This window comes from Ictalurus punctatus, chromosome 7 (assembly GCF_001660625.3).
Source record: "Ictalurus punctatus breed USDA103 chromosome 7, Coco_2.0, whole genome shotgun sequence".
NCBI classification, from domain to species: Eukaryota; Metazoa; Chordata; class Actinopteri; order Siluriformes; family Ictaluridae; genus Ictalurus; species Ictalurus punctatus.
The window spans coordinates 25,397,493-25,425,441 of record NC_030422.2 but is presented as its reverse complement, the minus strand read 5'-3'; the positions used below and the strand labels follow the sequence as shown (position 1 = coordinate 25,425,441).

At 38.3% G+C, this 27,949-nt stretch overlaps 1 protein-coding gene across 5 annotated transcripts; it reads right to left on the bottom strand.

Annotated features, from left to right (window-relative positions):
* Positions 1-100: 100 nt before the first annotated feature.
* intu (inturned planar cell polarity protein) lies at positions 101-27,523 on the bottom strand. Of its 5 annotated transcripts, none has more exons than XM_017471698.3 (16): positions 26,647-27,523; positions 22,584-23,155; positions 20,261-20,346; positions 16,027-16,230; positions 11,934-12,052; positions 10,594-10,683; positions 10,033-10,110; positions 9,113-9,296; positions 8,798-8,851; positions 8,610-8,672; positions 7,474-7,719; positions 4,568-5,059; positions 3,809-3,903; positions 3,288-3,477; positions 2,230-2,369; positions 101-337 (listed from the first exon to the last, which is right to left on the bottom strand). In XM_017471698.3, exons 1-16 carry the CDS (start codon positions 26,736-26,738, stop codon positions 226-228), a joined length of 2,817 nt encoding a protein of 938 aa, XP_017327187.2. In that variant the 5' UTR covers positions 26,739-27,523; the 3' UTR covers positions 101-225. The 5 variants fall into 5 exon arrangements, with proteins under 5 accessions (XP_017327187.2, XP_047012851.2, XP_017327183.2 ...); XM_047156895.2 differs by having other exon boundaries at positions 2,230-2,372; positions 26,647-27,522; XM_017471694.3 differs by lacking the exon at positions 26,647-27,523 and adding an exon at positions 24,690-24,947 and having other exon boundaries at positions 2,230-2,372.
* Positions 27,524-27,949: the final 426 nt, after the last annotated feature.

The following is a 27,949-nucleotide window of genomic DNA, read 5'->3' as shown; positions in this document are numbered from 1 at the left end:
TCTGTTCATGAAGCCAGAAATATAATCATATTTTTTTTATATATATATATATATATATATATATATATATATATATATATATATATATATATATATATATATATAAATTAAAGGAACCTGAATTCAGCCCTTTATTTAATCCATCGTTCCGCTTCAGTGTCTCTATTCCTCGTGAAGTGTTATGCAGGTTTTTAATATTAAAGTGACCCAGGAAGCCTGAACAAATCACATGGCCAGGCCGAACGAGAGCCTGAAGGCCATCTCCACAGGGACCTCCGATATGGAGTCGTGGAAACACACGTAGAACTCCTGAGGGACGGGTTCTAGCACCATCCTCCTGCAACACAGAACAATGAAACGGGGGTTGTAAGTCCTGAAGGAAAATCTCCACTGTCTAAAGTGATTGTCCAGCAAACAGGAAATCAATTACAACAAACAGGAAATCAATTACAGATGCCCAAAATGAAGACTGAGAGATACAGACATTTTGTACTAGACAAGGAAAGTGATTGTAATCCTGTCCAATATAAAAACATCTTATTTGTAGTTTATCTTAAGGCTCTTTCATATGTGCTGCTACAAAAAGTGTTTTTCAGCTAAATAGCATTGTCTGGTCATTATACAATAATATACTTCCCATGTAAAGAATTCATTATACTGATCAAATAAAATGAACACAATGCATTTAGAGTTGGTAAACATGCAGTTTCTACTCTGCACACTGACCACAGATTTCACAAATAGTTGTTTCATGGCAGCGGTAAGGAAGTATAAGTCTGAAGTTATAACGTAAGGTTACGTTCAAATTATGCTGCACTGCAAAAAAAAAATGAAAGCAGGTGAAATGATCTTTTTATCTACAGCAGAATTTCCTATTATTACAGTGAATAAAATATAAACTTAGTATAGATTTTCTCTGTACATGGAGATGATATATATATATATATATATATATTATTTTTTTAAAAGACATTTTTAAACTAATTTCAAGCTTGAAATCATCTTGTGCAGATATTTCAATAATATTTCTAATTTTAAGCTTTTATTTCTAGAAAGAAGCAAAATGATCAGCCAATAGAACAAGAAGTCATCCGGTTAAAGAAACAAACAGAAACTGGCTAAATAATATTACATTTAAGTTATAATCATTACATATTACAAAGATTCTATAAATTTGCCCTTATTCAAGATACCTGATCCAAAAATATCAACCAGTACATTTTTAGTCTGTAAACTCAAACGCAGTAACTGTTTACTTGTTTACTGGTGCATCTGACTGCTGATGTTTTTCCTTGTGTGTATGTATGTGCTTCAGTCTGATTGCAATAGCTGGAAAGTTGGAATGTAATGGATAAAAGCATAATGCAGTGTTGGAATGTAACTAAGTATATTTACTCAAGTACTGTACTTAAGTACAAATTCAAGGTACTCGTACTTTACATGAGTATTTCCATTTTATGCAAAGTTATACTTCTACTCCACTATACCACAGAGGTTAATACTGTACTTTTTACTCCACTACATTTGTCTCACAGCTTTAGTTACTAGTTACTTTTCAGATTACAATTTTTCATCCCCTTCCTGTCCAGTGAAAACTGCACATCTCCATACGTTGTGCTTTTGAATGTTTGTGATACACTGAAGGATTAAGTGAAAATTGTCCTACTTCTTCATCTAAAATGAATTATTTAAACACCCCCCCGCCCCCCCATTGGATTAGATGGAAAATGCATCGTCACCAAGCTGAAAACAGGGCTGTTTGTCTGAGCTCATGAAAAGTCGACTTGTTTAGAGATAAATGTTTCTCACAGCACAGCGACACGATAAATATTTAATGATCTTATAGAATATGATGCACCGCTGTAGATTAAACTAACAAACAAATGCACCGTACGCATTAATGCAGCTGTAAAATTAATCCAAAAACATCATATATAATAGTAAAACACTGTCATAGATCATTTTACTGCACAATGGGTACGTTTACTTTTGATACTTGGTAGTACATTTTGCTGATAATACTTAAGCGAGTTTTTGAATGCAGGACTTTTACCTGTAGTGAAGTATTTTCATAGTGTGGTATTAGTACTTTTACTTTACGTAAAGGATCTGAATACTTCTTTCACCACTGGTGTAATGGCTGTAGTTTTGGATACTGGATAGAAAAGCTGTACTTATAGCATAAACTTTATATAAAACATATCAGGGAAGAAATATGGAAACATGTACCCGATAACCCAGTAGGTCATTGTGGGAGCAGGTTTCTTTTGGTCGGTCCAGTTCTCAGGTTTGCACTGGAACAAAATGCCATGTTCTTTAACTGGACCGAGGCCTCGAGAAGTGTGGGGCCTGTCAGTTCCTCTTCTGTCCTGCTACATCACACACACACACACACACACACACACACACACACAATATTTTCAGAGTGGTAATGGGTGGTGATCACAGAACTCTGCCGTTCATTATATTCCTATAACAGCATGTCTCAGTGTTTTATTCCTTACATACTCACAGTCTCACAAATCCACACAAACACAGTCTTCTACCTTCCATGTACGCATTACAGACACTTTTCCCTCTCAGATCTACACTACACTACACACACACATATGCACAGACACTGCATACAAGCAGTCTGTTCAAACCTGGAGTTTATAGCTGTGTGCTTATAGACACACACAGAAACACACACACACATATATAGACACAGACACACGCTCAACCACACACACACACACACACACACACAAACACATATAGACACAGACACACGCTCAACCACACACACTCACACACAAACACTTATAGGCACACACAGAAACACACACACATATAGACACAGACACACACAGAAACACACACACATATAGACACAGACATACACACACACGCTCAACCACACACACACACACACGCACAGACACTTATAGGCACACACAGAAACACACACACATATAGACACAGACACACACAGAAACACACACACATATAGACACAGACATACACACACACGCTCAACCACACACACACACACACGCACAGACACTTATAGGCACACACAGAAACACACACACATATAGACACAGACACACGCTCAACTACACACAGAAACACACACACATATAGACACAGACATACACACACACACGCACAGACACTTATAGACACACACAAAAACACACACACATATAGACACAGACACACGCTCACACAAACACGCACCCACACTTATTAGACACACACACACACATATAGACACAGACACACGCTCAACCACACACACACACCCGTGGTAGCAGGCTCTGCTGAAAGGCGTGGCGGATGGACAGGCAGCAGTGGTGGAAGTTGCGGATGAGTTGAGGGTGAATGGAACCGCTGAGCTGTGATTGCTCTCTGTGTGTGGGCGTGATGAAGATGCCCTGCACCGTCTCCATCAGAATATAGTGAAAGAGTGTGTTTTCCAAACCTGCCGTGAGCCTGCACACACAGTTAATCAACAATGTTCTTTAAATATATATATATATATATATATATATATATATATATATATATATATATATATATATATATATATATATATAGATAGATAGATAGATAGATATAGGTAGATAGATATAAATATATACATTTAAAAAAGGATTTTTTTTTTAATTCACTGCCATCAACACAAAGTCCTGGCATATAACCCATAAAGAGCTTTAAACTCCTGCACACAAAAACAGTGCTACTTGTACAAGGTTACCTCAGGAAGGCATTTATTTATATTATTTAGAATAAAAATGTCCTGGCTTTTTTCACCCAGACTCACTTCAGCGTGTTCTGCATCTCCTCAGCCTCCCTCTCAGTCAGACTCTTCTTCAGAGAACCCAGATAGAACGGATTGGGCTGCTTAAGTTTGGGAATCTGCAGTAAAACGTTTATAAAACACAGACTTGTTCGGTAAAGCTCATCGGATTTCAAGTTTTTGAACACCCGATGTTAATATATTAGTTCCAGTTAAATACTCCACAAATTGAAAATCTAAACAGGAATAGGTAGAAATGAGCTGAGAATTGTAATGAAATAAAAATCTAGCTCAGCTGGATCACTCTAATTAGGCACTTTGTAACACACAATATACAGTATATTTGTCTTACCGTTGATATTGTAGTGTTGGAAAGTTGGATAAAAGTGCAGAAGAACAGTGTGGTAGGATGTTCTCTCATATCTGCCTCATGCTAACACCTTTATTGTATAAGTCTAATAGTTATAGTTTTGAATTTAGAGGTGAATTTAGGGTTTTCTGTTCTTTTGTCAGCCCAGGGAAACATGTCCAAATTATTGTCGATAGTAATCACACAAGAATTACAGATGAAGTAAAGGTTATAGATTAGAGGTTAATATATGCTGGAGTACTTATTTAAATTGGATCAGCTCAGTGCTTGCTTTGGTGTTTTTTTTGTCTTGAACCTTACTACAGAAGACATCGAGGGACGAAACTTTTTAGAACATATTCACCTTAAACCCATCAAAAACCTCAGGTCATTAAATAGTAGAAAGCTTAAACGTCAAAGCTTAAACGTCAAACCTTAAACAGTCCTCCGCTGCCTCCACTACCGTCTGATCCCCCAGACCCCAGCGAGTCCCTGCGGGTACCAGCAGATGGCATCCTCAGCCCAAAGTCACCCTGTTCGCTTCGGCCCTCACTCCCACTGTCCGACACACTCCTCTGTGGGCTCGGCTTCCTGCCCTTCAGCCCTGACCCCGCCTCTCTGAACAGGCTACGACCTATTGTGCCGGGTGATGGTGGCTTGATGGCTGCCGTCAGCCGGTTTAGGATGGGTGAGCTGCCAATCATGTCCTGGCGGTCGCGCCCACCGGAAGGCAGGAACCAGTCTGCACAGGACAGGGAAGGAGTAGGAGGAGCTGACAGGCGTTCTTCAATTGCAGACTCGAGACTTTCCAGCTGCAGGAGAGTCGCTTTGACCTGGTCGACGTAGATGCAGTCAGGACCAGGAGATCCGAGAGCGAGAGACGCACAACCACCGGCTTCCAGCAACACACACTGCATATAATGTCTCTGAAAATATATAAGACACAGGAAAAAAGAAAAATGTTGAATGAATAAATTGTGATGTGCAAAGTGAATTGACTTTTCTTGTTCTCATTGTAGTCATTTATATCATTTTAATATCTATATACATTGATTCATCTTAAGGTATAGGAGAAGGAAAATCACTAGACTGAGAGAAAGAGCGAGAGAAAGCCCACTGAGAGTAAGCTAAAGAGAAAGGATTGAAAGAAATGCGAGAGACTGATTGGATTAGAGCACAAAATAAGAACATGTAGTGAAAGCAGCGTGGCTAAAGTGTGAGAAAGAGAAACAGCGCTCCGGAGAGAGAATAACGCTGCACCGCTGGAGATCCAACACTCTGCACAAAGTTCTGACAGGAATGTGCAGCAATAACACTAGCAGCAGGGAAACAAAGCTACAGGCAGGGCAGCTCAGAGGATATTGAATAAAACAGCATGGCATCACTGCACACACACACACACACACACACAAACACAGGTAACATTTTAAAATAATTGTATATCTGGAGTGTTGAAAGCAAAATACCTGCCAATGTGCTTTTAGAGTATTTTTAAAAATCTGAATATGTTTAAATAGTTTCAATTGGCCTGGGGTGTTCATCATCAAAGACTTTCCAATGAATAAAAGGCATGAGACATGTTAAACTGTTGGATTTCATGTGTCTCTGCAATGCCTTGCTGAACCTCGAGAGAAGATCGAGAATAAAAGCTGCTCTGAAGAGAACAGACGCCTAACAAGACCAGTGTCTTACAAGAGCAAAAGAAATAGAGGCTTAAATCAACTATAATCCATGGAACGGCATAAAGTTACTGAAAATATCACGGACTAGAACTCAGATATGGAAGCCCAGGTTGCTTTGATAGATGCCTTCAGCTCGTCTGTATTGTTGGGTCTGGTGTCTCTCATAGATTCTCTATGGGGTTCAGGTCAGGAGAGTCGGCTGGACAATCAAGCACAGTAATACCACAGTCAGTAAACCAGTTACTAGTAGTTTTGGCACTGTGGGCAGGTGCCAAGTCCTGCTGGAAGAGGAAATCAGCATCTCCATAAAGCTCATCAGCAGATGGAAGCATGAAGTGCTCTAAAACCTCCTGGTAGGCATCGTATTGACTCTCGACTTGAGAAAACACAGTGGACCAACACCAGCAGATGACATGGCACCCAAAATCATCACTGACTGTGGAAACTTCACACTGGACTTCAAGCAACTTGGATTCTGTTCCTCTCCACTCTTCCTCCAGACTCTGGGACCTTGATTTCCAACTTAAATGCTAATTTTACTTTCATCTGAAAAGAGAATTTTGGACCACTGAGCAACGGTCCAGTTCTTTTTCTCCTTAGCCTAGGTCAGACGCATATGCACACATTAACATACTTTTCAGAAGGTCGACATTTCTGTATTATAAATTCTTTATTCTAATACGTTGAGATACTGGATTTTTGATTTCCATGAGCTGTAAGCTGTAATCATCGAGATTAAAACAAAAAAGGCTTGAAAAGGCTTTTCACGTGTAAGGAACCTAGAATATATGAAAGTTCCACTTTTTGAATTAAATTACAGGAAAAAAAAATTTACTTTTCCACAACATTCAAATTTTTTTACATGCACCTGTACATAGATTTTAAAAACAGATTATATACAGTAAATCTTCATTAATGTTTTGTATGTTAAATAACAAATAAATGAAAAACATTCAGTAATTCCATACAAAGTTTTACCAAATACTTGGTAAGCATGGATTTGCCTCAGTTATTATTTTTGTAGTGTACTCTACAAGTGGACTTGCAGATGGATTTTTCTCTAAAATTGAATGCTGCACTTGAGTTCCAGATACTGTACTGTGTATTTACTGTACTGTGTATTTACTGTACTGTGTATTTATTGTACTGAGTATTTACTGTACTATTTATGGTACTGTGTATTTATTGTATTTACTGTACTGTGTATTTACTGTACTGAGTATTTACTGTACTGAGTATTTATTGTACTGTGTATTTACTGTACTATTTATGGTACTGTGTATTTATTGTATTTATTGTACTGTGTATTTACTGTACTGTGTATTTACTGTACTGTGTATTTATTGTACTGTGTATTTACTGTACTGAGAATTTATTGTACTGTGTATTTACTGTACTGAGTATTGTACTGTGTATTTACTGTACTGAGTATTGTACTGTGTATTTACTGTACTGTGTATTTACTGTACTGGGTATTTACTGTACTGTGTGCACCGCTACATTTGTTCTTTGTTCTTGTCTGCATGTTTGTGTATTTCTGTGTTCAGAGCCTCTGTATTGTCTTGTATATGGTTCTTGTGCGATATTGTTTCATGTCACCCTTCAGTGAATGTGTATAGAGATGAGATGATGATGATAAAAATAAACCCGACCCTCACCAGACCCACAACGAGGAGGAAGAAGCGGCTGTGGGACTCGCAGTAGCCCGGCTGGGACGTGGAGGTGGAAGTAGAGGTAGAGGTGCGGGACTCGGGCTGTGAGCGGCGCTGCAGGAACACCTCCCTCCACACCACCAGCTGCCCCACACGCTGCTCTGCACCCAGACACAGCAGACAGTAGTGCTGGCAGTACAGACACACGTCCAGCAGGTCCTCTTTAGGCAGGTGGTTCGCTATCAGATAACCCTGAGTGGAAAGAGAACAGTTTTAAGGCTTAAACAACCTGCAATGACTGTGTTTATTTCTTTAGTTTTGCTCTTCTTTTGCATTTGCATCACATTCGGTTCAGCACTCCTGCTCGCTATGCTCACGGCAACGGCCAGAATCTGTTCATTTTCATGTTCTTTTAGTTTTGTACTAAAAATATGAGGCTAATGCAAATAACAAAAAAAATTATATCTACCAATTTAGCATTTGTTCAACTCCCTGTCTAAATCATCACACACACACACACACACACACACACCTTTGTCACATTGTACAGTATTGTCTACATACATTTAAGACACAGTTACCTATAAACATAAACAAAGGAACTTCAGAGAGAAAAAAAAGTGGCAGCCATCTTGAAGAAAGAATCACATTGGCCCAAAGTCTGAAGAGTACATTTGCATTTGAAGTTATTTGGATGGTACTATAGTTTCAATGTGTATGTTAATTTAAAAAAAAAAAAAATACAGACTTTAATAGATACTAATATAAATATAAATATATAAATACAGTATTGCTTCAATGAAACTGTTTAACGTATTCATAAGTTAAACAATGTTTTTTAGTCTGTAGTAATGCAGTTTAGAGGATGATATTTATAAAGACTTTGTTCACCAGATGGCTAATCTCGGGTGATTTAGGCTGATTGGTTATATTTTTTGGACCATATTTGAATTTAATTTTGCTCAAACGATCACTTTAAAGTAACTGAATCACCCTCTCCGTCTTCTCATCCATAATTTAACCCATCCCTTGTACAGCAGTTGGCTGGCATTTACACAGATCAAGTCCGGCTTATTGTGAATATTTCCGTTGCTACAGAATTTATGAAAGCCGTAGGGGAATCCAGTGGGACACAGACTCACCTTGTAGAAGAGACAGGACCCTAAAATGACGTACAAACGCCTCATTCCATAGAAGTCTTCTGACTGTTGAAACCAAAAACAGTTTAAAAAAAAAAAAAAAAAAAGACGATTGGAAAGTACTTTTGCTTCTATTTATATAATTAATAATGAAGAAAAAGGAAGAATAGCCACTATTTTCCCCCACTCACCATGTCACCAAAGTCTGAGGACTCAAAGTCTGACAGAACAGTGTCCACTTCGACCTGTGAAGCCACAGAGAGGCACGTTAGCCACAGAAAACACACTTCCTTTAGCTGTTTTTAATCCATCAAGCTGCTGCAAAAGCCTGTAATTATACTGTAAATCATTTTTAACATTCGTATTATATAACAAGCATGTGTGGTGTCTATTATCAACAAAATCTCCTGTTAGCTTGCTTCTGTTGAACCACTTCCTCTGAAATAACACTTAAAATTTTTACTACAAGTTTCTCAAAACTTTTTTTTTTGCATTAGAGGACATGCCTTAATGTCTGGCGGTAAAGTGAGCCAGCGCATGGCGGGTAAGTCATCTAGGAAGAGGGTCCCAGAGATGTTGGAGGGGGAGGAGCCAGGGCTGTCACTCAAACGAGAGGGTTGGATGAGTCTCTGGAAGAACAGGCAGAAGAAATGATCCAGCCGAGGTGCATTCTCCACCTCACAGAAGGCACTGCGGAGAAACGGAGAAATATTTTATTTCTTTTGTTGCTGTTTCTTTTTCCGGTGCCATAGTGGTGGTGGTTTTGATGCAGTGGGTAGCTTTGAAGCCTCCCTGCTCCAGGGTCTGGTTCGATGCTGAGCTTGAATTACTGTCTATGTGCCAGAGTTTTAAAAGTTTACCCTGTGTACATATGGGTTTCCTCTGGATTCTCTTTACTCCCAACTCCCAAAAACATGCTGCTATGTGTATTCACACTTCCTGACCAGCGTCTCAAATTTTAAAATGTTACATTTGCAACATTGTGTAAGCCAAGCTTGAGAAATATAGATATTGACACTATTTGCCATAAAAGGCCCATTTTAACAATGTTCTTGCCTTTTCCAGGACATTTTTTCCAAGCTTTTCTCAGATTTCTTTGAACTTTCCAGACTTTCTATATTCAGTTTCCTGCTAAATTACTTCTATTGCCACAACAAAGCTACAAAACTATACAAATACACTAAACCACACAATAACAACTGCACAAACACTCTCACTCTCTCTGCCCTCTGCCCCACCTATCTGTACACACACACTCACACTCACATAAGCAAAAGCCGTGTTCAATAATCAAGAACTATAGAAGGCAAAGAACAGGCATAAACAGTGTTTTTATCAAATTGGCCTAAATAGAAAAGAAGGAAGAGAAAATGAAACCACTCAAATAGGCTGATGTTTGTGTACAGTGTAGAGGAACAGCACCCACCTGTGCAGAGAGCCGTACATGACCCTGAGAGTTCGCACCAATCCATTTATAACGGTCTGCAGATGCAGCAATGGCACCCTGTAGGACAACACACATCACTGCATAATACTGAAAAGCCACAACGATGCCAAAGTTTATTGAGTAGATTAGTGACAATTGTTCAAGATGTCCACCCTCCTTCAACGTGTTCAAGGCGAAGATTTGTTAGTGTCTATAGACTACAGTAATCTACACTGTGTCCTAAATCACATCAGTAAGTCTGTGTGACATCACTACATGTGTGATTTTAAGTAGATGCTCGCATAAAAGATTTTGGGTGAGACAGACGTCCATTAACTTCATAACTATATTAGATTAGCCTCGTATCTGCAGTGCAAAACTAAAGACCCAAACATCAGACAAGAAACAAATGTTTTGGCTGATAGACTTCATTTCAAGTGAACAGGATAACTCTGTTGAAAATTTCACTTATCTCCAAACCATTCCTTTAAACGTTTATGGATGAGAATTAAATGCATTGTAACTGTGGTTGGTGTGAGAGGATCGTAGTCACATGACTACCTGTCAGAAGGCAGACCGATCACCAGCAGATTCTCTCCTTCCTTCCAATAACCCACATGGACCAACTGCTTTCTGAGTAATAGAGATGAACTACACACACACACACACACACACACACACACACACACACACACACACATCATTCAACACTCACAAGAGGAAAATACTGAAGTAGTTCATGGTTTATGCTGAAAGCATTTGGAATACACATACGTTTATTTAGTTTGGAATTCACATACGTTTAATGCACATCATCTTATGTTGCGTTTAACTTAACTCCAGTAGGAAGTAACCTCAGCATGTTTTCCAGTCACAAAGTGGGAAACAGCATGACTGCCTCCATTAAAACTTGCCTTTTATTTGTTCTGTCCAAGCACCGAAACCTCATGAACTAGCAAGACGCTAGCAAGTGAGATGTGCAATTTTTTAAAAACTTTGATGATGTATTTGCAGATCTCAAATCGCCTAACTGTATGGTTAATGTTACAGACTTAACCAACTAATATATCTGTATGTTGATGAGCTAAAGCTACTAAAACCTTATTAAAAACTATAGAAACTACTTTATTTACAGACAAATCATGATACTTGAGGACATTTCTACGATACACGATACGCATCACGATATATAATTTAGCTAACAAACTGTCTGCAAAACAGTAGGAAAATTGTTTGTTTATTTTTTTTTAAAAACTTAAACTGACTTTGATGGTATTTTTCTTTAATGCCTACAAAGACAAAGATTTGTTTTTTAAAATTATGTCAAATCAACGGCATCCATTCAGTACAATTTAATTTGTAATTATTAAAAACATTTAAAAAATATATTACCATACCAACGATATCTCAGAAAACTGTATTGTGTAATCATTTATCACAATATCGATATTATGTCAGTATATCTCCCAGCCATATTATTTACTGCTGACTGAGTGAGCAGCCACGATGATATGATGTTAAAACCCTTCCTGAGATTCTGAATAGTAAGTTAAGAGGGTATTTTCTTATGTTTTTTTTTTTCATAACCAGAATTCGGAAATTCTGAGTAAAGAGCTTCAGCCAAACGGAGCAATAGTTCAATGATCAAAACCTTTAATCACGAATAATAACTAAAACACAAAGAACAACACTTTGATTATATCGATAAACTCATTCACAACAACCCTTAGATTTGCCGATAGGTTCTACTACATCATAAATAAATAGAAATACATAATTGTGTTCAGCTCAAATAACTGCGCTTGGTTCATTATGTAAGAGATGTGACAGGCCCACAACTGATTTAATGATCATTTGCAGTGAATGGATGTGTTTCAAATGTAAAGAAGTCATAATGTTACCTGACTATCTGTCCTCCAGTGACGTTCTCCAGCATGTCACACAGTGTGAGGAAGATTCCTCTCACTCCCTTCAGCTGTGCTGCTGCCTCAGACACTGGGTACTGGTACAAGATCTCCTGCTGCAGAGAGACAGTGCAACACGTCAATGCAACAGCACTTCAATATAGAGATACCAGAGGTGTTTCTGGAGTTTATAAATTAACAGAGAATTTCCACAGAGTGTCTATTTGTGTCTGAGTCCAGATGTGCATTCGTAAAGAACTAGCGAATTCAAGCTTTCAGTTTGTGAAGAAGAAAACACACTACAGTTCACAATGGGAAATATGGAAGGCAAGGTTATACTAGCTAACAAACAAGACGAACAATTTAGCTAGTTAGCTCATAGCTTTTTAGTCTTTCATCTGGACAATGTAAAGGTACAGTGACAATGAAAGCGAGACAATCGGCATTTTTCTACAGATGTGTACTAAGAAAAGGCTTTGAATGACTAAACGTAAACTGTCATTACACATAGCATCAACCGTAAACAAATTCTGCGATCTTGAGAAATCACAGTCAACACAGCATTAACCAGAGCTGTCCTCAAATGTAGACTTTGTGAACTCAGAAGTCGTAAAAAACCACTGTTCTTATAAACACAGTGAACACAACCTGATTTAAATGTAGCTCAGGATTAATTTGCCACATTGCTTGAATTTTAAGACTCAAAGGGCTTAGCAAGGGACCTCAGGCTCGGTCAGTGGTTTAAAAGTGCCACAGTGACAGCGGTCATGGCACATGCATATTAAAATGACATAGCTGGGCTGCTAAAGATTTACAGTACTGAGCAAAGGTTTTAGGAACCCTAATTTTTTTTCTAGCACAAAATTAAATGTTACAGAAAATGTTGGTATGCCAGTAAAGAAAGCAACATATTACGTAAGAGACACTTTTCAGACAAAACACACAATGAAGGCTGCTGGGTTTTGCTGCAAAAATAAGAAGCGACAGTGAAAGTCTCCAGAAGAACCGTGGCTGATTCTATAAGATCCTCAATAATGAAACTTACACCTCATTTCCTTATAAAACTGCACACATTGTTCCTGAGACTACTTTTTTTTTTTTTTTTTAAAGCAAAGGTTATCACACCAAATATTGACTTTGTTTCATTTATTACTCTTTACTGCTCTTTATAGTATTTTTTTTTAAATGTAGAAACATTTAATGTCATTATGTTTGAAGGCATCTTTGCTCTACAGCATTTCGTTGCATGTGTCTAAGACTATTGCACAGTACTGTATAAAGGTTTTTGTTGTTGAGGCACTAAACAATGGCCTACCGGTTTCATTCATTTCTATTTGTGTTTTAAGTAAAGAATGAATATACAAATATCACCATAACCCTGGTTCAGAATGTACTAACATAAAAACAAGCAGTTTTCCACAGAATTCTGTTTTATAGAAACACGCTCTATAAAAAGAATCTGGTCTAGTTTAAAATAAAGGAGATTGAAGAATGACGTAATGCTGATTCATTCAGAGAAGATGAAAAGGTGGGGACCCTTTTTTATTGAGTACTGATTAGTATGCATAACAGAACACTTCAACCTTTTAGAAACCTGAAGGACACGTGTGTGTGTGTGTGTGTGTGTGTGTGTGTGTGTGTGTGTGTGTGTGTGTGTGTGTGTGTGTGTGTGTGTGTGTGTGTGTGCATGTACAAAACAAGAGCAGGATTGAAAAGAAGAATGAAAAAGGGTCTCATGGGAGCACAACAGAACATAAAAACACAAAATCCTTAGGCACGCACACGCGCACACACACACACACACACACACACACACACACACACACACCCCTTCTATTGACACAATGTAAGCTAACCTTATCCTTAACCTCAGTTCCAATACAGAAATCTTTTTTAAATTTTCAAATAAAACACAGTCTTTTTTTTTTTTTTTTTTAGCAGATGATTGTGACACATTTGACACTATCCCATCATTATGAGGACATCTGGTCTTTTTTGCTCCTCACAAGGATCGAAATTTATATGCACGCACACAGACATAAACACACAGGAGCCATGCACATCAGTGTTATGTTTTAAACTGCATAATTGTAGTGCGCATAGTGTATTCACACTGGGACATTTAGTTTAAAAAAAAAAAAAAGTGTAAAATGCTGGACATTTTTTTGCACTCAGCAGTCCCAGCCTGCTCTACACAGCAGAGGAGCTTAGATCCACCAGAGGTTGTAGTGGTTTAAATTGAAGCAAATGAGGAGTAAAACATTTAAGAGAACATTTTGGATGTTTAAATTGTCTGTTGTTTGTGTAAAGGCTGTTTAATGATGTGAAGAACCATAAAATATTTCATCAGGTTGGTTTAGCTTTCAATTTGTGATGTTATGACCAAACAGGAATGTATATCGGGGCTCACCTGCTGGAACACTGGATGTGGAACTAGGAAAGACCGCATGGTGAAAAAAAAAACAACCTCCAGATTTCTACACATGAATCAGCTTGGCTTCTGCAGATGATGCAGTTTATCATATTACATGCATTTCTGTCAATTATTTAGCTGAAGGTAGCTCATAAAGTCCACAAAATGTTTAAAGATGAATAATCAGAACAAGATGAACGTGTTTATTCTCTGCTTCAAGTTTAAAACTGATGTTTTTGTGTTTGTGATGCTAGTCAAGAGTGGTAACGTGAAGCGCGAAGGCAAAAAAAAACCTCAACACTTCAAATTTAAGAGTCCTAAGAGGAAAGAACTGCATGAAACTGGACCTTCACAAATGTAAGTTGAATACTGAGTTTGAGATATAGACACTGAGCAGGGAGAACAGTTGGACCGACAGGAAGTGAAGCTCATGAACAAGTACACACACTCTGCAGTAACTGTGCCATAAATCAACTCAGTTCAAATATTCACATTTTGGAAGATTCCAATAAATCCAGTTACAACACACTTTACATGCACTCAATAAACATCATCTTCATGCACTCTAACTTTATAAAGTGATACACTCACTTTATATTGTGCACAATACAGTCATTCAGGACATGTGCACACGTTCAGTGTGAGTGATTTACAGCTTGAGACTGGACTTTAAGAGTTTGGAAATATTTCAGCTGAGAGGTTCCAAGACTCTCAAAAGTTTCACTGCAATTCCAGCTTTGCATAAATTTAAATCGAAATAAGTGTTTCATGGCACTAACAAGACCGACTGATCCTCCCAGGAGCAGATGTTATTAATAGACTGTCAGTGTGATGTTATAAATGATTCAGGACAAACCCATCTCCTGTTGCTGTTGAGTTAAGACACTGTTCTATGCAGCTGATGTGTGCAGTCATTGCTGCTGCAGCTCCTTCTGGTAGAAGTTAACCGATGAAAGGTCTAGATTATGATGTGGGGCAGATTAATTGGACATTTTTTTAATGTTTCCAAAACACTTGCTGGTACAAACTATTCTCTAATAGCACTGTTGGGCATAATTCTTTGTGATTTAATTAATAAGCATTAACCAAGGAGACATTCAAGAGATATATGTACATCTTAAACCACAATTAATATACAAGCGCTAATTTTCCATCTACAATCATTCTGTACACAATACCAGCACTAACACTCAAATGTACAACCATGTCTATAAAACATGAGGGAGTATAGCCAAAGTTGGGCCAACACTGACGTTAGTTACACCGCAGGTCAATAAAAACATGACATGTGACAGTGTATTCATAATAAATAGCTAAACAGACATAATAATGATTACATTACATGAATTAACTGAACAGTAACATTGTACATTATTCAAATCCAAATACTCCTCTACCAGACAAATCACAGGGGTATTTCAAGGTCAATCTAAAAAGGCACTAAATTCATTCACTGTGTTGTTGAATCCATGGTTTCAAACCATAATATTTTTTCTCTCTGGGCAGTGCTGAAATCATTTTTGCCAAATGAAAAACAAATGCACAGATGTCTGCAAACAATTGTAACTTTCTCTGACTTGCTCTTGTAACGCCTCATAAAATGAAAGCACACTTTACTTTTTTTCCGACTTTCTCACTGAACGTACAGAGATGATTGAAGACAACAGAATCACTGACCTCCTCCTGAGGCGACTCAGAGTCCAGTTTGAGTGACAGGTACATGATGATGTGAGGAATGTGTGCTACGCTCATCTGCAGCTCCGTGGTGTCCTCACCCCAGAGGAGACGCACCAGCTGGCTGACGGGGGCGGTGGGTCTCGGTCTCGGCACCTCTGAGTCCATTACAGTGCCTGCAATGCCAGTCTCCAGAGTCAAATGCACCTGAAAAATGGTCAAAGAACAGGAGTTAACAGTCACTTATCATCAGACTGTAGCACAAATAGACAAAACAATACTTAGAATCTATGGCATTCAATAATAAGTAGCTAAGGCTGACATAATGTCCAAATTGACATATTATCCAAATTCAAAAATTCTCCTCTAGCAGTTAAATCACTGTAATATTCCAGGATAAAATGTGGCCTAAATCTGAAAAAAGGTACCAAATTCATTCACCGTGTTGTGTTAAATCCAACGTCCCAAACCAAATTTTATTGTTTTCTCTCAGGGTAGGGCTGCAGTTCAGGAATGTTTTAGGGAATTTAGTGAGGATTTAGCAAAAGAGTGAACTGAATGCAGAGAAAAGGCACAGAAAAGGAAAATTTGACATACTACTGCTGTGCCCTGGAAAAAATTATACTACTGTACAGCTATTAAACGGTCATTTTGAGGTGATGGGGAAAATGATGTTGCATCAATGCTATGAAAAAGCCAAATTCAGTTCTTTTTCAGACTCGGAGCAGAACTGCAGTGAGTGGAGCATAATCTGAGTGTGTGTATGTACGTGTAACAGTGAAAGCTGGACGGAAGAGAAGAAATGGTTAACAACACCAGCCGTGTACTGGACATTCATTACACTTCATCAAGAGATTATTTGATTCCAAGTGGATAATGCTTGGATTTGCCGCACTTTTGATTCCAGCTGATGGTGCTGAAACCATGTTTCCACACGCTGACCAAAAACAAACCATGTTCAAAAAATAAATAAATTGGGGGTTGGTTTAAGTTAGTATTTCGCACATTAGTCACAAAGCAGTTCAAATGCATAATACATACTAATAACAATTAGAGTTTACCTCAAATGCTAATCAAATGGTTAAAAATGATCACAATTATGAAATTTTGTCTGAAGACAAATGACTTAGCTGAATAACTGTAATAACTTTAATAATGCTGCCACTTACATTTATTCACTGCTGTAAGTCAGGAAAATACTTTCAGACCACATTCCTAAGATACTGAACTTTTCAGAAAGCAAAAAGGCAATAAAACCTCTGATTGACTGGCTAAGGTGTTTACCAAGTTCCAACCACGGACTGTGAGAGTCAATTGTGTATACAGGAATTTAATTGTGCATCAAAAATGTGGAAGAATTTTGTCACTTTGTGCGCTGAGCCTTGACACCACAATACAACCACTGAAAAGCAGCTGAATGGTGAGAACTCCACGATCACCCACAGGCCTTTAGCAGAATTCAGTAGACAGTAATGGGCCATTTCAATTCATGCTGAACCACCACTTTGACCTCAGAATAACGTGTTTTGTTTTGTTTTTTTTACCAAAAAAAGGTACAATGCAGCATTTGCTTTTTGTGCACTGGCGAAGAATATAGTTCTGTGTTTTTGTTGGTGATGTCACTATGGATAAGAAATGGTGGCAAACATCATTTTCAGTCCATCGTTGTTAAAACACCATACTGGTCTGGACTGTCTTCGTCTCAGCGAACTCAAAACAGCACACAGCTCTTTTAACCAAATCATGGCGATATTCTGTCATTTCACAACAGTAAAGCAGACCTGAGAAAATGAAGGAAAAGTCTTTTTGTGCCTCTTCTCTGAATCTTTTGAGGTAATTCGCTTTAATTTCACTCGTCCTCTAATTTGTCCCTGTCTTCCCCTCCACTTCTCCATCCGCAGAGTAATAACACTTTTCCTGTGGCCTCCAAATGTGAGTTGCGCCATAACCACCATCGCTACACTGGCGACACAACCATGTAATCCACATTCCGATGTTTTTCAGGCTGCTGAGATGAACAGAACCAGCTTGGGGAGAGATCAGAGGAAATGCTTTCTGGGACACTAGTGTGCATATAGAAAAATAAGATAATTTCACGTATGGATGAAAATGCTTTGAGGCAATCTATATTCCTATATACAGAACTGAAATGTGGATTAACAAAACGTGATATATATAGACACAAGCACAGATGATGTAACCGATAATGTTAGGGTGTACAAACCGGGCTTTATCTGTTACCTGAAATCATGTTGCCAAGTACAAAATACATGCTCAACTAAGTTTCTCTGACATGCTCTTAAATGCCCCATAAAATTAAAGTGCACTTTATTTTTTTTCCCCCTCTCCAGACCTCCCATTAACTCATGTAGTCACCATATGTTACCCTGGCACGCAACTTTCTGAATTCTAATTTAGCTACTCTGCACTTTAGAACCAGAAGTCTGTGTTTAAGGGATTAATTGGTTTTGAGTTGCTTTAAATAAGACATTTTAATGAAACCTAATCTTTTTCTATGAGCACTTGCTGAAAAGGGCTGGTTGCTGGTTCAGATTTAGATTTTTTAAAAAATTTTATATATATATATATACATAAAATTCCGCAGCAAAAATAATTTTCCATGAACCATTTAGAAAATCTCCCACCCATTTTCAAAACAAAATAATCTCTGGTTGATTCAAATGATAAAGTAATTTCCCTTATTTATAGTGAAACCTTCCTAAAATTGGATATAGTGTGCAGTGATTTCCTAAAGGCAGGTTGAAACTATTTAAAATACACTGCATAGTAAGGACCATAGGGTGTAGCAATATTGTGATGGACTAGGCTGTATTTAGGACCTCTGCCCATTTATAAATATCCATTAAAATTGCAGAGGTGACCTCCAATGTATAAGGGATTTGCAGAAGTTAGCATGAAGCTATACATTTGTGCCTCAAGTTTTTCTACCCCCTCAGCTGTTTCTAACTGAGTTCCTCAGGTACAATTTATATTCGGTCACTGTTGGAGACTAGCGTGCTTTCTGTCCATCGTAGAGGCTTTGCTTAAAGAACCACTTATTATGCCCCAAGAGGTAATAAAACACTGAAGGTAATAAAATACAGAAACAAGTAAATAATCTACAAAATTTGCTCTTTTGAATCTTTGAGGATTTTAAAAATGGCAGTAAATACTGATCCACTGACACCCATAATAGTACAGAGGGGACCTCATGAAATCTCATGAAATGTCTAATGTACAGCATCTGTAAATAATTTGAAGTTAAGTTTTATAGTCGTATTATGGTGGTGTTCCTCAGAGTTGTGGTAAAGTAGGGGTGTGGGTTTCCCAGCAGACATTATTGACTATTATGGGATGTAAGAAATGATTACCCAGGGATGGTAGTATTTGTTGTAGATTTTCACATTGAGCACTGGAATGCTAATATAACCACGATGGAGCATATAAAGAGTGACAAATTAAAGGAGCAACCAAAATAAAGTATCTAAGTAAAGTGCTGAGTCACCATATGCACAGATTCTCTGGAAATGTACTGGAGCAATGATGAACACCATTTTACCAAAAGATATATATGTGCAGGTCACAGTATATGATTTACGTCATTTTCATCCTCATCAGACCATTCAGTGAGCCCTCATGCCCCGTTTATGGGGGTGGAGCCATCCTGGAAGATACCACTGCCATAAGGCTAGAAATGTTTCATCATAGGATAAAGATGTCAATCAGAAGAATTGCAGGATTGTTTTTCAGTGACCGTTCTCTCTAAAGGGACAAGTAAACTCAAACCATGGCAGCAAAATTCAACGGCATCACAGAGCCACTGGTTTTTCCTTTAATTTGTCACCCATCTGTCTATTGTGATTGTGATTATTAGCCTGAACAGTGAGTTAATGTGGTATAAATGCATGTTCTCATTTTTGCGTTCTCAGAAAAATGTTGTTTTCTGTTCTATAAGTTTGTTTGAATGGTCTCGTTTCTCAAATGTTTTATTTCAAGTGAATGAGTGTGTGTGCGATTGTGCCCTGCGATGGGTTGGCACTCCATCCAGGGTGTCCCCCACCTAATGTCCTAAGTCCCCTGGGGTAGGCTCCAGGCTCCCCACGGTACAGAAAATAGATGGATGGAGTTTGCTATTCAGCCTGCAGTACATAGACGTATTCATACCTGTGTCCTATCCCACATGTTTAAAGTATTTTACTTCACCAACTTGCACGCACACACACACACACACACACACCTGTGTTGGTCCAGAAATACAAGACAGAACTCTCTCAATATTCTCTGATGTAACATCCACGTCATCAACAGCTACAAGGACGTCACCTAAAAGAATAAAAGATAAAGCTGTTAAATATCACCTATATTGTCTTCATTACAAACAGACTACACCTTCATTCAGCGCTCCATATTGAAAGCATGAAAGTGTTTTTGTTTAGTAACATATGGAAAAGTAACTAAGATTCTCTGTTTTTCAGATACACTAACAAACTCCACATATCATCGTGCTTCTGCAAACCAAAACCCAACTCCACCTGCTTTTCGTAGATCTGTACACTCCTATCTCGGTTTTACAGATTTCCCCTGCGTTATTTTAAACATTTAAATAGCCTAATTGCTTTAACATGGCCAGGAATTTCAGAGCCACTTGTAAAAAGCTAGCTTGTGGTGATTTACTCAGTTGTGTAATTCCTTTGGAATCCCTTTGGTGTGTCTGGAATGGGACACGTTGAACTACTGCGGATTTCGCTTGCATGTCATTTCATGTGGATGAAAATGTCACAGAAAATTGGGTGTAAATACACGCAACACTGACATTTCCTTTACTTTTCAGAGATTTCTGGATTCTTCCAGTGTAACCACTACGAATAAAAATGATAATCGGCTACTGATCTCTATCAAACATTAGTACATTAGTATATTTTAAAATGGATAGTACAACACACAATCCTGCACATTGTTACATTTACATTTTAACTTAGTCATTCTGAAGCGGGACGTTGGTTGAAAGCTTAAAACCCGCACATCTGAGACAAATCAACGTCTGATACCGAATCTCCCAGTTAGTTTACTATACCGCAAAGATGCTTTGATTTGTACTCAATAAAACCTCCTTTCATCAGCTCTACTATCAGATGCCCATTGTAATATTGTGAATAAAACATATATTCAACAAAAAAAGACATGCTGCTGATTTTTACTGCAAAGTTCCAAGCTGAAGCACTGAGTCTCAACGAGTGCCTGGAAAATATCAAAAGCTGGAAAACAAATCATTTTTTCCAATTAAATGAGAACAAAACAGATGTTATTCTCTTTGGCCCACACAAATCCACCAACAGAATAATAAATAACATCAGACCACTGTCACAATGTGTTAGCCCTCATGTTAGAAACTTGGGGGGTATTTTTTACTGCTGAACTCAGACTTCATCATTAAATCGAATCTGATGTCAAGAGAGCAGCTTCTTTCTTTCAAGTTTTTACTAACATCAAAACATTTATTTCTTTTCATAATCTAGAGAAAGTTAAACATGCTTTTATTTGATCTCATCTACCCTACTGTAATAACTACTATAAAGGTGTATACAATAGGGATGTCACGAGAACCGATATTTCGGTATCAAGTCGGTACCAACATTCTTAAAACGTGACGGTACTTGTTTTTCTGCAGTAGCATAGGAACCGAGTCTAATGTATATACCGTGGTTGCAATTCTTCCGGACCTGATGGGGGGCAGCTAATATGCGCAAGTGTTTTAGTCGGTCCACAAGTGGTGAAGAAGAAGAACGCCTACAGGCACAGGGGAAAAACTACAGAAGATTAGCTTAGCTTAACAAGTTTAGCTCTGCCCAGACTCGTTGAGAGGAAAGCTAGTATCAGTTTCTGGTGTGCAACTCATGCTATCCTTCATTTCAAACAAAGCGAGGAAACACCTGGAATTTGGCGAAGCACCTGAAAGACGGTCCTATATTATGTTTGTTTGAGGCAGCTGGCGTTGTTTCCGTGAAACCGGCTAACGTTATGCTCCATGTAATGTTAGCGATAGCCAGTTATTTGTTAAAGACGCTAACACATTGCAGTGTTATAAACTACCTCCAAATGGGCCACCATGCATCACCATTCAGCCCGTGTCCTGTCAGATAAATGTAGCCTAATGTCACTAATAATTATTCAAATGTTCATGCTATCGTGACATCCCTAGTATACAAGTCCTCTTCAGTTAATACTGAATGCAGATTGTAGACTGCAGATCATTGCTAAGAAAAGGAATAAGATCACCCCTGTTTTAGCCTCTCTCCACTGGCACCCTGTCCATTACAGGATTACGATTATTTTATTTGGGGCTCTTGAGTGAAGCCACAGAAAACTGGTAATCATAGACACAGCCATCTGTGGCTCAGAGTCCAAGAAAGCAAAACTGACTGGTGAATAAGAGGGTGAAGGGTGAAGGAAGACTACGCATCTTTTAACTGACAGTGCTCTACTTTATGTAGTAAGTAATTCCTATGACAGATCAGGTCAAACTTTGTAAATGTAATGCACTGAAGCTTAAGCCTCCTTACCAATTAAAATCTGTGCGCACTTGCTAGCAGGACTATGAGGTACCAGTCCATGAATGACAAGTCTCTCCCCATTACAGCTCAAACCATCTCCACCCCGGAGGACAACTCCCAATAAGGCCTCCAGCAAGCCCCCTTTCTCTGAGGTAGGAGGAGAAATACTGCCCAGTCGTTTAGGGTTGATGTACACACACACATCTTTCAAATATGGCTGCTGCACCACCAATCCTGTCCGCTGCCCCGACTGGTTCTTCAAAATGGATGCCGGTTGTTGAGAAGTTCTGCCGTTTTTCCCATCAGCCCTGCTTCTCTGAGATGGATGTCGGTTGCGTCCGAGGATTTTAGCAAGCTTCTTGAATTTTGGTTGTGATTTCCTGCTAGAGTCTGCATGTTTTTTGCTGCCTTTGTCAGTGATGATTTCGGCCTCTTTTTCGCTGAAACGCACATGATTGGTGGCAGCAGACTGAGTGGCGGTGATGTGAGAGAGTACAGCTTCTTCTTCGCCCTCACTCAACTCCAGATAGAAGAGCTCACCATTCTTTTGAACGTCGTCGAGCCACTCAGGCTCGAGCTCACTATGACAGAAAAATATAGACAATAATTATTTCGAGGATTCCCAATGTCACACTATCACTTCATGTATCATACAGTGCTTTCTATATGTTATATTACTATTATATTCTATTATTTTACAAGAAAGGATAAATGCCTGCATTCAGCCTATTTCTATGAAAAACAGCCAACAGGCCATAATAGATGTAGTAAAGGTCTATGACTGTAAACTGCTGTTCAATTTTATGAACTATCACACGAACATACGCTTAGCTTAAAGTGATCTTCCATTTCAGGCTGCTTTTCGGCTCTAAAAGTTGCATTAAGTGATGGTCTTCATGTGTATACTACCAGTAGCTGTATAAAAGTCAGAATTTTCTGACTGAACTCAATGACCCAGTTTAAAATTAATAAAAATGACATGAGTCCATCTTATACACCACACACTGACCTTAACCCATACTGTTTTTACATTTTCCCATTTGCCCTCTTCTAATAGTCTTTTTTTTTTTTTTTTTTTAACCGCACCACAGTTCTGTCTGGTAGCACAGGGTGAACTTCCAGGGTGCATTACAAAGTGTAAGGCCTGCTTGAGAGAAACCTCGCACACACCACAAATCCTTTCAGCACAAAATGCTCTAACTCTGCAGAAAGTATAACACCAAATATGCACCTAAACATAAGCTGTCTTCCCTTTCGCTTTAAACTGAACCACACCATTTCTGTGGTGAGCTCTTAAAAAACCATGTGCATGAATTCAGTAAAGTTGAGGAACAGCATGTAATTATTTATGAAGGATGCCATTCTAAATTGGAAGAACTTTTCTTTAAAGTTGAAAGTCAGGAAACAGGAACGAGTATTTTATTATTTTATTAAAAGAGGAACGGGTATTTTATTATTTTTTTCATCCAGATTATCTGGACCAAGACTACTTGGTAAATGGTCTGCACTTATGTAGTGCTTTAAAAAAAAAGTGGTTCCAAAGCACTTTACACTGTGTCTCATTAACACACACACACAAACACACACCAATGGTAACAGAGCTGCCATGCAAGGTGTTAACTTGCCATCAGGAGCAACCCTACGATTAGTGGACACCCCGCTCTACCACCTGAGCCACAGCCACCACTTGAGTGTGTTACATTATAGTCTGGATCATGAGGGCAGTTGTGGCTCAACGGTTAAGACTCTGGTTTACTAATCAGAAGACCTACTGATCAGAAGGTCTGCCTCTGTTGGGCCCTTGAGCAAGGCCCTTAACCCTCCCTGCTCCAGGGGCGCCGTATCATGGCTGACCCTGCACTCTGACCCCAACTTCCTAACAAGCTGGGATATGCAAAGAAAATAATTTCACTGTGCTATAATGTATATGTGACCAATAAAGGCTTCTTCTTCTATTATGAATGATGCACTGAGGCTCAGAATAGATGGAACAGATCTGAGACACAAAGTTAATATGAAGGATGTATGTAATATGTGATGTTTGATCAAACCATGCACATTTTTTAGATAAGTACAACCCCCGCCCCTCCGCCCCCCATTACTGCTGGCTCTTACTCTGAATATTCGGAGTAACTGGATGAACTGGACTCTGCATCACTTCCATCGCTGACTTCAGCCACATCATTTTCTTCGTCTTTCTCATTCAAAATGCAGGCGGAATTCTTCTCAAAACGTGCTCCAATCTCTCTATAGGCCATTACTCCATTTTCCAAAAGCCTGTCAAAACTTCACTTGTTTTCGCTCGGTTTTTTTTCCTTTCAGGATACGCTGGGTTTTTTTTTTTTTTTTTTTTTTGCATAGTTATGAGAAGTGAGAGGAACTCGCCATGTTGTACACATACGGGTCCTTGACGGGCGCGCACGTGACAGATTATCGACGCGTGATTGGATGAGGCTGGGGTTGCTGTAGCAACGTGGAAGCTTTCGTTTGTGTGTACATCATGAAAAAGCATATAATTATGTCAAAACATTTTTAAAAAAAACCCAAAACAAATACACTAACAGTGCTTGGATTTGATTAAAAATAATAATAATAATAAATAATCAGTGAGCAGCGAGACAATTTACCCATGATGCATTGTACGCCTTTATGCCTTATAGAAACGGCTGGTGATGGCGAAGTTTACTTTAAAAACAAATAATTAAACACAAGTAAACTTTCATTCAAATGTTTTTAATGTTCAATAAAAGCAAATATACGTTTGTAACCCAAAATTAGGTAACTGTACCGATAACAATAGACTTCATATTTGATCTGGATGGTTTTAAAACTGATTCACTTCAAAAATAAAACAAAAACAAACGCGGTTTTTTTCTCTCGGATTTTTATAGGATTAAAAACATTTCCCGACATATGTAATATCCACTGTCTATTAGGCCTACATTCAGATTTAAATCCACACGAACATGTGAAATCGTGTCAAATAATAAAAGTTAAGCAGCGTTTTCTTTCTTCTTTTTGTTCTTGTATTGATATAAACACCAGAAACAGCTCAGGCTGATTACCAACACATTGTTGTAGAGGGTTGTTAGATCAAAACAGTTGTTAATGTGAACACCACTGACTTGTAGTGTAAAACACTGAGCTGTAGAGTAAAACACTGATCTATAGAGTAAAATACTGAGCTGTAGAGTAAAACACTGATCTATAGAGTAAAATACTGAGCTGTAGAGTAAAACACTAATCTATATAGTGAAATACTGAACTGTAGAGTGAAACACTGATCTATAGAGTAAAACACTGAGCTATAGAGTAAAATATGAGCTGTAGAGTAAAACACTGATCTATAGTTAAATACTGAGCTGTAGAGTAAAACACTGATCTATAGAGTAAAACACTGATCTATAGAGTAAAACACTTATCTATAGAGTAAAACACTAATCTATAGAGTGAAATACTGATCTGTAGAGTAAAACACTGATCTATAGAGTGAAATACTGATCTGTAGAGTAAAACACTGATCTATATAGTGAAACACTGATCTATAGAGTAAAATATGAGCTGTAGAGTAAAACACTGAGCTATAGAGTAAAATATGAGCTGTAGAGTAAAACACTGATCTATATAGTGAAACACTGATCTATAGAGTAAAATATGAGCTGTAGAGTAAAACACTGAGCTATAGAGTAAAATATGAGCTGTAGAGTAAAACACTGATCTATATAGTGAAACACTGATCTATAGAGTAAAATATGAGCTGTAGAGTAAAACACTGAGCTATAGAGTAAAATATGAGCTGTAGAGTAAAACACTGATCTATATAGTGAAACACTGATCTATAGAGTAAAATATGAGCTGTAGAGTAAAACACTGATCTATATAGTGAAACACTGATCTATAGAGTAAAATATGAGCTGTAGAGTAAAACACTGATCTATAGTGAAATACTGAGCTGTAGAGTAAAACACTGATCTATAGAGTGAAATACTGATCTATAGAGTAAAACACTGATCTATAGAGTGAAATACTGAGCTGTAGAGTAAAACACTGAGCTGTAGAGTGAAATACTGACCTGTAGAGTAAAACACTGCGTATAGAATCAAACTCGTCCAGGTCTGTGCAGGCAGTTCTCAGGTTTTTCCCAGCGGAACAGATAGTGAACATGATGCTTCATGCTTTCTGTCTCCGCCTGTTCAAATTCATCAATTAAACACCACTGAGGTGACTCAGTGACCACGCCATGGATAGTCTCTCTCTCTCTCGCTCACACACACACTGACTCAGAGTTATCTCTATAAATATATATATATATTTTAAATCAAGTTCACACACACACACACACACACACACACACACACACACACACACAGTAGCGCGGTATAGTTAGATAGACAGAAAATGTCCCGAAATGTTAGACAGTTCTCGACTGCAGACGGTTTATTCCCGTTAAATAAAAACCGACCGAAATGACTCGTGAGTACTTCTCCAGATCTTTTCTGTTGCCTTCGTTTTGGTTAAATCTCCCTCATACCAACTGTGGGGAGAGAGAGAGAGAGAGAGAGAGAGAGAGAGAGAGAGAGAGAGAGAGATTGAGCGAGAGAAAGAAAGGGAGTGAGAGAGCGAGTGAGAGAGAGAGAAAAAAAGAAAGAGAGAGAGAGAGCCAGAGAGAAAGAGAGAGAGAAAGAAAAAGAAAGAGCGAGTGAGACAGCGAGAGAGAGAAAGAAAGAAAGAAAGAGAGAGAGCGAGTGTGCGAGAGTGCGTGTGTGTGTGTGTGAGAGAGAGAGAGAGAGAGAGAGAGAGCGCCCTTTCCCAGCTAGTGCTGGAACTCAGTCCAGACCAGGACAGCACTCAGGCAATCCGGCCCAACCAAATTATATCACAACAAAAAAACAATCACAAAAGAACATCGAACTCTATTTGGATCAGAAAACAGATTACACACCAGCAGAATCTCTCAGTTCTGGGAGAGATCGTAAATTAAGGAAGACATTATGTGCTTCTCATTTCTTATTTGTGCATCCTCGTTTCCTTTCCTCGCCTCCTTTCCTTGCATCTTAGCTCCACCCCTTAGGATGTGAGGGAAGAATGCAAGGATGAGATGTGAGGAGAGAGGAACCGAAGAAAGTCAAATGGAGTATCCTCGCTATCTAAAGCGTCACTTCAAAGCGACGTCAATTAATCATTAATTAATTAATTAAATAATTAATTAATTAATCGATTAATTAATGACTGAGCTCAGCTGGATAACGTCACTTTGCTTCAGGGATCTGCCATAATGCCTTTTTTTTTTTTTTTTTTTTTTTTTTTTTTTTTTGATGTGCCGTTATGTTGTTGGTTTGGTTAATAAAGCAAAATGCACTGATAATATGTGAAAT